Genomic DNA, 11,907 nt, shown 5'->3' on the forward strand with positions numbered 1-11,907 from the left:
TGTTTCCTACATGCTCACTTGCACTTGTTGTGAGTTTCTATTGATTTTCAGGGAGTGATGATCCTATTTTGTGCACTTGGTATCCTAATGCAAATATTGTAAGGAGTGCACAAATCATGGGGAGCTTCAATACTGTCTTTAGAACACTTCGTTGCTCGCTTGCACTTGTTGTGAGGTTCTATTGATCTTGGGGGAGTGACGATCCTATTTCGTGCTTGTTGTATCCAATTACAAAACTAAATTGTGCACAAATTATGGGGAGCTTCTCTATCTTCTCTATAACACTCCTTTGCTCATATCATAATATCTTTTATACATGTGGCACGTAGGATCATTGGTCTAGTTGGTTCAATTGGTATCTTTTGATAGCTCGCTTCAATTGGTATATTTTGATTGCTTGATTGCTTGTTTCTCTCTTTGTTATGTCTTTGTGGCATATCATTCTTTTGCAATCTTTGGGCCTCAATATAGTTTGTCTTCCTCCAAGTATTTACCGTTAGGTATGTGTATTGCATTCCACTCTCTTGTTGAGAAATACACAATTTATATTGGCTTTCTAAGCTTTTCTCCCATTTTGGCAATCAATGTCAATGGGGGAGAAGTTTCAGAGAGTTTTGTGGAGAAGATCAGAGAGTTGTTTCTTCTTGTTTTGCATTCATGGTGATGCATATTTCCTTATATAAACTCTCTTGAAAGTGATTGTCATCAATTACCAAAATGGGGGATATTGAAAGAACATGTGGTGCCCCCATGTTTGGTTTTGGTAATTAATGACAATCTCTATGGACTAATGTTTGCCTTGAGTTATATTTGAAGGATTTGTCCATAGGCTTTTCTTGGAGTCCATTTGTAGGTTTCAAGGAGAGTTTGTGATGACCAAGGTGCTATTCAAGGAATTACCTAAATATTGGTCATGTGAGAGGCTGATCAAGAATAAGTCAAAGAGTGAATCAAGTTGATCAACACACAAAGCGTAGAAGATGTACCGAGAGGGATCAAGTGATCCCATGGTATGGTAAGCATTGTCAATTACACTTTGTGTACTAACCCATGGTCTTCGTGAGAGTTCTTTGTGGGGTTAGGTTGTAGTGTGCACGTTCAAATGATGCATCACGAAGAGATCAAGTGCTTGAAGATTGCCGTCCATTGTGGTGACAATGGACTTGTGAAGATGTGCCGAAGAATGGCTCACCCATAGTGGAGTATGGGGGAGCAATCTACTAGTCTTCACTGAGCCAATGCAATCAAGAAAGGTAGTCCAACTTGAGGAAGTCAAGATCGTCTACATCTAGCTCAAGTGGACTTTGTGCAAGGCAAAGGTTTGGCCTTGATAGGTTCTCTATTTTACTGGTCTCGTGGTGGTAGTTTGGAGACCGGGTTATAGGATCGATTGTCGTACTATCAAGAGGGGTTCTCAAGTGAGTAGCTTGATCGTATCGTTCATAGAGAGCTCAAACCATTGCATTCTTGCATCATCTTTCTTGGTTCTTGTTTGGTTTTCTCCTTATGAGATTTGTAGCTTATGGTCATCTTCTTGACAAGCTCGACTTCATCAAAAATGGAGTTCGCATGCTTCTTCTATTGCGTTTTCGATGTTGGAGGTTTTACCGGTCTTATTCGAGGAAGGGTTCTCACCATTTTCTTATGGGCCTTTTCTAATTTACTTCTTGTTGTTATTTCTATCAAGATTTTGTTAGCCATTGTTGCTAGCTTTCCAACAAACTTGGTTTCGTTGAATTCGGAGTCCGTTTGCAGAACTTGTGTCAGTTTTGGTGTCCTTAAAAAGGCTGCAGCGGTACTGCCGCTCACAGGAGTGGTACTATGGCTTGGAGGGGATGTAATATTTTACTACCGCTCTTGGAGCAGTACTACCGCGTCTACTTCCGTGGCTACTTCTGCTCCGGATCAAAAACTCATCATAAGTCCAGCGGTGGTAGGCACGGATGTATTTTTTTAGTACCCCTCGCAAGCAGTAGTACTGCTACCCTTAGCGGTAGTACCGCTACCCCTAGCGATAGTACCGTGAAGACGAGCGGTAGTACCGCTCCGGCGGTTCTACCGGCCTTTTGCCTCCTCGATGTTGTTTATCAAAGGGATTCCACCGCCCTAGCGGTAGTACCGCTCCCATGAACGGTAGTACCGCTCTGTGCGGGTTGTGAGCATAACAGTTGGATTTTTTTTCACCTATAAAAGGGGGTCTTCTTCTCCAATGAACCCTATCCTTTGAGCTCGTGTTCTTCCCCCATTGTTGACCTTCTTCGAGCTTGCTATCTCTCAATCCCACCATGGATTCTTGCTAGTTTTGGGGGGAAAAGAAAGAGGAGATCTAGATCCACATTTCCAGCAATCACTTTCTCCTCTATGTGAGGGGAACCCCTTGGATCTAGATCTTGGAGTTCTTGGTGTTCTCCTTCTTGTTCTTCCTCTTATTTTCTTCCCTAGCATTAGTTGCTTTGGTGGGATTTTGGAGAGAAGGAGTTGGGCACTCCGTGTGCCCTTGCAATTGCATTTGGTGCATCGGTTTGAGTTCTCCACGGTTATACGTGGAAGTTACAAGTTGAGAAGCTTATTACTCTTGGGTGCTTAGTACCCTTGAGCTTGTTCCTCTTGGGTGCTTGGGCGCCCTAGACGGTTGGTGGTGGTTAGAGCTCAATCATTGTGGTGTAAAGCTCCGGGCAAGCATCGGGGTCTCCAATTAGGTTGTGGAGATCTCCCTGAGCAATTTGACGGGTACCGGTGACCGCCCCCAAGGGTTGCCAAAGTGTACGGGTTCGGTGACCGCCCCAAGGGTTTCCATTTGTACGGGTTCGGTGACCTCCCTCAAGGGTCCCTTATCACAGCATCTTGCATTCTGCAAGGGCGTGAGGAGATTACGGTGGCTCTAGTGGCTTCTTGGGGAGCATTGTGCCTCCACACTGCTCCAAAAGGAGATTAGCATCCGCAAGGGTGTGAACTTTGGGATACATAGTCGTCTATGTGTGCCTCGGTTATCTCTTACCCGAGCCCTTTACTTATGCACTTTACTTTGTGAGAGCCATATTGTTTCTTGTCATATATCTTGCTATCACTTAGTTGTTTATCTTGCTTAGCATAAGTTTTTGGTGCACATAGGTGAGCCTAGTTGTTGTAGGTTTTGTGCTTGACAAATTAACCGCTAGGTTTATTTCACATTTGTTCAAGCCTAAACCGTAATTATTTTAAAGTGCATATTCACCTCCCCCCCCCCCCTCTAGGCAACATCCTCGATCTTTCAACTTTGCTTCTGAATGAGCAGAAAATTATTCTTGCATGTAGTGACTATCGTGGAGAGGGATAGTGACAACATTAAGCCAGGGAAGGATTTTTGCGGACAACTTCCTTTCGCTCCTCTGCAGAAATGCATGGCTGCTCTCAAGATGCTTGCTTATGGGAAGATCGCAGATGCAAATTGTGTTGTCATCAACACCAAAACACTTAAGGCGGAAAATACCTTTCATCGAGGAAGGTGGAGGAAGTTCGTGGTGGTGCTTGATCCGGCAGTAGAGGTCGCCGGCGAGGTCAGGCGAGGTCATGGGTTGGCAGAGCAGCTCCTCGTGGCGGCCCGCGCTCGACCTCGAATAGGGGGCGGCTGCTGCGGCGAAAATGGGTGGCGGCAAGGTAGGCTAGGATTTGGGGGCGGGTTGGCTCTGATAGCCCTAGGACGGCAAATTGGGCGGCGCGGTGATTTCCATGCCATGAATGTGGGAGGAGAAGCTTATCTCCATTTTTATTGGGAAGCGAATAGAGAGGGACTGACGTAATGCGGTGGATGCATTATTGAACCTCGAGGGCAAGTATATATGGTTGGAGGACAAGAAGTCTATCCTAGAGATAAGATAGAAAGCGTATAGCAAAGAATACATTCAATCTTAACAAATCCTAGCCTACCATAATCTATACTCCACGTGCCACTCCCAAGGCAGCTCGGGCGGAAACCCTACCCGCGGCTACCAACGCCCCTCCCCCTCCTCCTCCCCTCGCCGCCACCGGCGCACGTCTCCGGGCAAAGCCCGTGGGCGGCTGGCGACGGTTGGATCTGGTTCGCGCGGGGGTGTGGCCCTCTCAATTATTGCGTGCGGTGGAGCTGCTTGGCGCGGTGGCCGGCCTTGGCTCACCAGCTGACCTTGGGTGCTGCTCCGATGGGTGCTAAGTCGGTTGGGTCGTGCCGCATGTGGCAGTTGGGTGGCTTGGTGTGGCGACGTGCGACGGTACCCGGTCGGCTACTGGGCGTGCTTGCAAATGGCGTGCTCCATCCGACGGTGAGGCCGTCCCCCGTGATGGCGAGGTGGTCTTGTGCTTCAGTGTGGCTTCCCCATGACCCGGGCGGCCGTTGCTGCTCTTGGTGGCCTTGTGCTCGTCCCAGTTCTAGCATGATGATGGGGACTCCATGCATCTGCGGTGGAGGGCTACAGTTGTCGGGCGACGGCCTGGATCTGGTGGTGGCAGCTTCAGCTAGGGGGCTAGGTGTGCCTGGGCATGGTGGATCGAGGGATCCCACAGCCAACTTGGCGTCGACCTCGGCAGTAGGGGCGGGGCGCAGTCGGGGGATACTCTCCCCGGTGCTCTGCAGTGGTTGGTGGGTGGTGGTTTGTAGCCGGCCGATACAAGGGGTTGTTGGTAGGGCGTCACTGGGAGAAATCCTTTCTTCGGCCTTTGCCGGTCTGGCAACGGCGACGTCGGCGGGTGTCTTGCTCTTCCTTGGAAGCGTCATTGTTGTGTGGTGCTCCTCCCCTCTCCCCGCGGCCTTGGCTCCGAACGGGAACCTCAGATCCAGAGGATCAGACGGTGAAGGCGACCTCACATCTTCTTCCTCCTTGGAGGCATCGTCTTGGAGCCGGCTACAACCTGGAGACCGGTGGATGGCGGTATCTTCGTCGCCGGTAGATGGCGGCATATTCGCCACGTGGTTTGCCTTAGGCGGCCATTTTCGGGGGCGCTGATTTCTATTTGGCAACGATGATGGTGTCGAGTGGAGCTCGGGCCGCGGCTCGGGCTTTGGTAGTCGGGTCTTCCCGGCGTAACTAATGTGCTTTTCCGTGGGTTGCTTGGTTGCTTTGAAGTCGGAGCTGCTGTGGACCAGTCTATGTGGTGACGATAACAGGCTCTCGGTGGTCGTTTTCGGAGGGCACGCTCAGCGCATGTCCTACATATTTCCCTTGCGAAGCTCGTCGTCGAGTCGGTGGTTCGCGTGTGTGGCCATCTGTTGGCTTGTTGGCTAGGTTGGCTGGTGACCCCCATTTTATGGGTTGGGTTGTATCTGTTTTAGTCTGGTTTTCCGCCAATTAACTGGGATATTCTCACTTCTTCTTAATCAATGAAAATGGCAAGTCTTTTGACTCGTTTAAAAAAAACTCTATAGTCCGACACTCTTCTCAAAGCAAATTTGGTCTAGTGTCGGTATGTTTTGGAGAATGAGAATCTATTTATTTTTTGGCACCAAAAGTTTTGAAGGAAGGGCTAGGCGGTTGTTAATTCCTCAAAGCTAAATGTTTGGAGGGATTAAAGCATTATGAAGGAAGGGCAAAAGATGCTGTGAGGTCACAGAAACCCCACCAGAGTGAAGAAGGCCACGTAGAAACAGAATAGCACGTTACAAAGCGAGTCTCGCTCGTCACAGTACAAGTTCAGGAATACAGCACGTACGTACACATTTATCTTATCTTACGGATCCTGGTGCCCAGCCAGTGAATGCAGCCACTGCAACAAGCAAACAATCACACCCAACACCACACGGCCGCAGCACGGTGGAGCACCGATCCTCTTTATTTATTTCTTAACCGAAGCCGCTCTGCTCCCGGATCATCGCGTCGCATGGCGTCGCTGCTCGGCGTCCAGATCACTTGGTCGCGATGAACAGCCCCCACTTCTGCTCGCCGGCGGAGCTCCGCTTCAGCTTCGCGCTCCAGCCGTTGACGATGTCGTCGTAGTCCTCCTGGGTGAAGTCCGCCAGGAAGGCCTCCTTGTTCTTCTCGGTCTCGCCCAGCTCCCTCTCCAGGACCCTCAGGAACTGAAACGACGACCACAGTGATGATCATGTCAGTCGCTGAAGGAATTCTTGTATAATTCAAATCGGTGTACACAAAAAGGACTAGGACTCAAAGGGCGAGATGATCACCTGGTCGGTGCGGTCTTCGGCGACGACATCGTGGAAACCGGCATCCTCAAGCATCTGGGTTCATGTGCAAAACAGAGGTTAGGAACTTAGGATGGTTTGCTTCTCTGAAACAAATCTGCCAAAATGACTAGATTGATCTGGTTGATATGATTTTCTTTTCTTGAGAAGAAGCTAACCTTTCCATAGGTCTTCACGTCATGGAGGTCATAGCCTCTCTGCTTGATGTATGCAGCAAATTCCTCTGACGGTGTCCCAGGGCTCCTGCAGTAGTCACTGATCAGCACTTTGCCCCCAGGCTTGAGCCACTTGAAGAAGTTTCTGAACAGAGCGGGTTTGTCCTGTAAGGTACAACCAAGTGCACCACTTGTCAGAACCATTTGAAACAATGTATGCAACGATTTCCAATCATCTATACACACAAAAATGAGTCAAAATCTTTGCAGTAAAACATACTTGAATGTGGAGGATGGTGTCACGGCTGTAGATCACATCAAACGTGTTCTCTGCGTATTCCTTGGTGGTGCAGTCAGCAACCTCAAACTCAACCGAGCACGAGCGCCCGATGGCACGCTCGATCGCGAACGAAACCATGTTGATGGAAAGATCGATGCCGAGGACATGGACATCATAGGTTTCAGCCATGTAGAAGTCACCTCCTCCGATGCCGCACCCAACATCGAGCACCTTCTGGCCAGCTTTCAGATCCAGCTTGTCCACAAATTCTTTTGTGGTCTCTGTTATTTATGACAGCATAGACATGGTTATTAACAGTGTATGGTGTAGTAAAATCACTGAATTTTAGTGTTTTCTCCAAGAAATAATCAGTGAAATTCAGTCGTTTGCCAACGAAATTATGCAACTCACCGAATCCACCGGTGCTGACATAACCCTCCCCAAACACGCGCTCATAACGCAGGATTCCAGTGGATTTGTACTGCACATTGTCCAGGAATCTCTGAAAGCCTTTGTCTTCTGTGCACTTGACCTTCTCCCATAGCCAACATATCTAAGGAGCGCAAGGTTAAATCAGTAATTTGGCTTAAACAACACCGATATGAACAAATGATTTCGGCGCGTAAAAGGAAAGGAAAGTACCTGGTTCTGGTTCTTCTTGCTCTTCACATAAGCTCCAATGCACTTGGAAGTTACCAGAGAAAGCTCAAAGGAATTCCCATCTTGGTCATAGGAGTGGCATTCCTTAAACACCTATTTACAAATAAAAAACAATCAGATACCATGTCCTTAACGAAAGAGCATTATTACTTTTTATTATCTCTGGATATGAAAATATTGACATGATGCTGCCTGCCATAAGGAACAAATCAGTAATTTATTTGTTATCTGCCAGAATGATTAAGGTGATTTTTCCTATCAAGCTAGAGATGCAATGCCCCAGCCAGTAAATCAGGTTTGAATTAAGGAAATAGGCCTAACTGATGACAGAAAATTGTAGCAAATGGAAGCAGATTACAGGGCAAAAAAAAAACAGTTGAGAATTGGAGTGCTAACCTTGGTGTAAAACCTTGGCTCCCGGTAGTGCGTCGGGTTCACTTTCCTCTTGGAATCCCCAGACTGGTGGAAGCAGGACTCCCTGATGAAAATATGCCCACCGGGCTTCAGCCACTTCACTATCCTGCCAATCAGCTTCTCAACCTACAGTAACAAAAAGTTAGTACTGTACATCTGTTTTGTACTGAAGCAAATTCTTCTAAGCTCCAATCAAGAGTGCCATTCACAAGTTTGGTCTGATCTTAATTACCTCCTCGTCGTTGAGGTACATGAGCAGCCAGTTGGAGAAGACGATGTCAATGGAGTTGTCCTCGATCTTGAGCTCCGGCGAGGTGACGTCGGCGCACATGAAGGTGATGTTCTTGTAGATGTCCCCATTGATCTCCTCGTTCTGCAGCAACACGGAGCGGCAGCAGATCAGATCAGATCATCAGAGGAGTGCCAAGCCAAAGCATATGGACTCTGTTTCTTGAGGCAAGAAAAGGTAGCTAGGTCACCTTCTTGATGACGCTGTCGATGAAGTCGAGCGCGATGACGTGGCCGGCCTCCTTGGCCAGCTCGCCGGTGAAGCGGCCGATGCCGGCGCCGAGCTCCAGCACCGTCTTCCCCGCGTACGACGGCAGGATGGCCAGCACCTGCAGCAGAGCGGCGCAGATCCACTGCATAAGTAAAGCTACACTGGAAACAAGCACCACTGTGTCTGTGTGCCAAAATTTTAGACAAATCATGGTGGATGGAACTGTGCCCAGCCACCCACCCCTTGGTGGTCCGTTTGGAGCTCGAGCTCTTCCACCTCTGCCAGCCTCTCCTCCTTGGTACCCTGCCCTGCCCCCTGCCCGCTCAAGCTGATCTCTCTCGACCGTACGGTGGCCGGCACCGACTGCTCCTTGGTACCCTGCCCCGCCCCCTGCTCGCTCATGCTGCTCTCTCTCGATCCCACGGTGGCCGGCGGCGAGTGAGAGTGGCAGCGGGAGCAGGGCGATGATGGGATGGGACGGGCTGGCTAGCGATATGGCCGTGATTCACGATGGTGGCGACGATATATATGGTACCACCATGCGGTCCTCGGCTCTGGGCAGTGGCCACTGGGGAGCTGAAAGAGCAAGGGAATCATCGTCGCGGGCGGAAAAGGACACGCCGGAGTTGGTGAAGCCGGGTCCAGGGGTGATAGTTTATATGAGGAATCAGTTTGCGCTGCGTGCTTTTCAGTTTTAAAATAACTGAATTTGTTACTATATGCCACGCACGCTATGCGTATGCAGCCAAATATCACATAAAGAATACACTATCCTTCGTTGCCGATCCCGATGTATGCCACACCATACTTTCGGCCATGAACTGACCGTTGTGCCCCTCTATGGCTGCTTTGTGATAGTAATTGGCTGCATGTTTCTGAAGTGATGATCAGTGTGTGATATGACGTTCTCATGCTCTGTTCTTGTTGATGAAAAGTGGGTTGGATGCCATTTTGGAGGAGGAAGAAGAAGAAGAAGATGGTAAGGTGCCAATTCCGTTAATGGCCATGAATATGTTCTGTTGTTCCAACATCTCCACCACTCACTTTCACTTTTTTTTTCCCACATATGCATCCACTAACCCAGAGCAAATAAGTGAGAGTGGCAAGATGGTCAATTCAGTTCAGGCTCAGTAATGAGTGACACACTCAAATATTCTCTACAAGTGTTTTTTTTTGTTGTTGTTGTTGTTGTTGAGGGAAATATTCTCTACAAGTGGATGGTGCTGAGGGCATGTGATCATTTATTTACATCAAAACAGTATAGTTATAGGATGTCATTTTATAGTGCTGCCTTTAATGATCTCCATTTCTTATATGTGTAGTAGCACCAGTAGCTCCACGTGTCCACTAGCAGTCACAAAATATAAAGATCAGATCACCGCCCAATTCGACGACTTGACTACCCATGTTCAGTTATGTGCTAGATCTTCACATTAACAAGCTATATTTGCTTAATTACCATGTAGTACATCTTCATATATATCATCAAGAAATTAAGCGTTGGAATAAATAAAATCCAAACATTTAGTTGATCCCCTTCCAACATACTTACTCTGTAAACTTTTACAAGACGTTTTAGATCACTATAAAGTACTAGTACTATATAAGTAACCTTTTGTTGTTTGTGTCGGCCAAAGAAAACGGCTATTTTTTTATCAGTGGTCAATATTAGATTTGTTTATTCATTTGAGGGGCAGTGGCTAATATTAGAGATGAGTTGGATTTTTGTAATCATCATGATGGAAATGGACAAGGACGATTCCCCACATAGCAGCCCAGTGCTCCACTGCCATTGGTTTACCTGTCAAGCCTTTTTCAGAGGAAAAGGTGATTTAGCCCTGCTGCTTTCAGAAACCCGACAGATAACTACCTATCAGATTTATAGTATATAATCAAATCAAACTACCTATCAGCCTTTTAGGGAGATCCTGGCTCTTATATGGAAAGTCGAGATTCGAAGCAGACTGCTTCCGCAAAAAAGAAAAAAGAAATCCAACTGACGCCCCAAAAGAAAAGGAAAAATAATTTTTAGCATGTGGGCCTCTGGTCCAGCACTTGGACGTTAACGATCTAGGAGAGGCCACCCGTCGTTTGGGCCGAAACGAATGGCCGTCGCCGTCAGGCCGTCGCCATCTGGGCTCCTTTTTTCTCGGTGGCAGAACGCCACGCCGCAACAGTACGAGTGTACGAAAATGGCGAAAAAAAAAGGATCAGACAAATCATCATTTATTATGATCTTCTTGTCTCCGTGCCACGCGTACGTATCATCACTACTCCTCAAAAAACAAAAGATGTACGAGTAGAAAAGATGTACGGTGAGGATCCTCAAAAGAAGAAGATGTACGGCGAGATTAATCTGGCAGCAGCGAAATGGATGGGATGGGATTAGCAAGGATGATTGGCCGTACCTCTGGCCTCTCCTCCTTGTCGAGGTCCTTGGCGCGGGAGTCGAGCATCATGGACTCCACGGTGAGGTCCTTGGAGTGCTCCTCCCAGTAGCTCTTCTGCACCTTGCGCTCCACCTCCCCGAACACTGCACGCACGCACGCACACGCATAATCAATCAACCCATCGGCCACGCGATCGAGGTCCATCAACGCCGGCATCACGACCCGACGAACAACGAAACGGGACCGCATGGGCTTACCATTCTCGACGACGGTGATGGTGTCCATCTTCTTCTCTCGTTTCAAAGTTTTTCAGAGGCGAAAGGAAGGGAGCAGGGGAGTGTCGTCGTTGGGTGTGAGCTCTGGTGTGTGTTTGTTGTTAAGAAGGTGTGGTGTGTGTGTTGGCTGGGCCGGGGGTGGCGGTGGGGTTCTGTTTAGGCGCCCTCGACGGCGAGGCGGGATCGGGAGAAGCCGCGGGAGCGGCGGTTGTTGGAGAGGCCCCTCTGTTGCATGCACCAACGCGCAGCCCGGAAACCTCCCGACGCCGCCCGCGGCTGCGGAGGAGGAGGAGGAGGTTCCAACTTCCAACGACCGAACGACCAGGGAGCGGAGAGCACCAAGAGTGTGCTGTGTGTGTCTCTCTGCTGTGCGGTTGCTGATCTGCGGCGAACGGGTCGCGGGTTTTATAGCCGCGCCGGGCGTCGCGGCGGGGGGTGCGCCGCGCCTGTTGGTGTTGCGGTGGCGAGGCCCGAGCAAAACGAAGCGAATCCCCCGCTGGATCCGGGTGGGCCCAGGCCCGGGCCGCCTCTTCTCTTCTCTTGGATCGTGTGTTTTTTCTTTTTCTTTTTCTTTGCCTTTCTTTCTTCCTCTGTGTATATGCAGTAGAGTGCAGGCTCGTTGTCTGCTGTCGCGGGGCCGGGATAGGATAGGCCGGACGGGTGGCGCCGTGCGGGTGCGCGACTTGTCGCACAGCCTTTGTTGGTGGTGCCCGTCGCTCTCGCTGTCTCCACCACGGCCGCGGCGAGCAGAGCGGGGGAGGGGAGGTGGCGAGGCGAGTGGAGCGAAGGGACGAGCGGGGGAATCTCTTGGGCTCGCCAATGGCCGTCGGGGCCGACGGAGCAGCAGTGTGGTGGGTGACGCCGTGACAGTGAGCGCGGCTACGGCGATAGTGCTATGCCGGGCCAAGACGAGGGCGGGAGGGAGGCCACACCACATGCATTGCTTTCGCCCACACTGGCGCTTACTCAGGGCCCGAGTTTTACCCAGCACCAGCAGCGCCGTGTGTCACGTTGCTTCGTCTCCTCCGCTGGGTGAAACTCGCTGCCGACCAAATCCCGTGTCAAAGTAACGGGACGCAAAAA

The 11,907-nt window shown here is 49.5% G+C and overlaps 1 protein-coding gene across 2 annotated transcripts; it reads right to left on the minus strand.

Moving 5' to 3' along the window:
* Window positions 1-5,590: 5,590 nt before the first annotated feature.
* On the minus strand, window positions 5,591-11,346 carry LOC123143439 (phosphomethylethanolamine N-methyltransferase). Of its 2 annotated transcripts, XM_044562377.1 has the most exons (11): window positions 10,807-11,346; window positions 10,568-10,692; window positions 8,140-8,277; window positions 7,893-8,033; window positions 7,643-7,786; window positions 7,229-7,339; window positions 6,998-7,139; window positions 6,587-6,867; window positions 6,310-6,471; window positions 6,134-6,187; window positions 5,591-6,025 (listed from the first exon to the last, which is right to left on the minus strand). In XM_044562377.1, exons 1-11 carry the CDS (start codon window positions 10,832-10,834, stop codon window positions 5,855-5,857), a joined length of 1,497 nt encoding a protein of 498 aa, XP_044418312.1. In that variant the 5' UTR covers window positions 10,835-11,346; the 3' UTR covers window positions 5,591-5,854. The 2 variants fall into 2 exon arrangements, with proteins under 2 accessions (XP_044418312.1, XP_044418306.1); XM_044562371.1 differs by lacking the exons at window positions 10,568-10,692; window positions 10,807-11,346 and adding an exon at window positions 8,400-8,701.
* Between the last annotated feature and the right edge of the window lie 561 nt (window positions 11,347-11,907).

This window comes from Triticum aestivum, chromosome 1B, assembly GCF_018294505.1.
Source record: "Triticum aestivum cultivar Chinese Spring chromosome 1B, IWGSC CS RefSeq v2.1, whole genome shotgun sequence".
Taxonomy (NCBI): domain Eukaryota; kingdom Viridiplantae; phylum Streptophyta; class Magnoliopsida; order Poales; family Poaceae; genus Triticum; species Triticum aestivum.

Excerpts from the sequence above, each read along its gene's own strand:
- LOC123143439 (XM_044562371.1), bottom strand. The coding sequence starts at position 8,561 with ATGAGCGAGCAGGGGGCGGGGCAGGGTACCAAGGAGCAGTCGGTGCCG. Across the intron at positions 7,140-7,228 it reads GCAAGAAGAACCAGAACCAG|ATATGTTGGCTATGGGAGAA; the intron begins GTACTTTCCTTT and ends TGCGCTCCTTAG. Across the intron at positions 6,868-6,997 it reads TGTCAGCACCGGTGGATTCG|AGACCACAAAAGAATTTGTG; the intron begins GTGAGTTGCATA and ends CATAAATAACAG.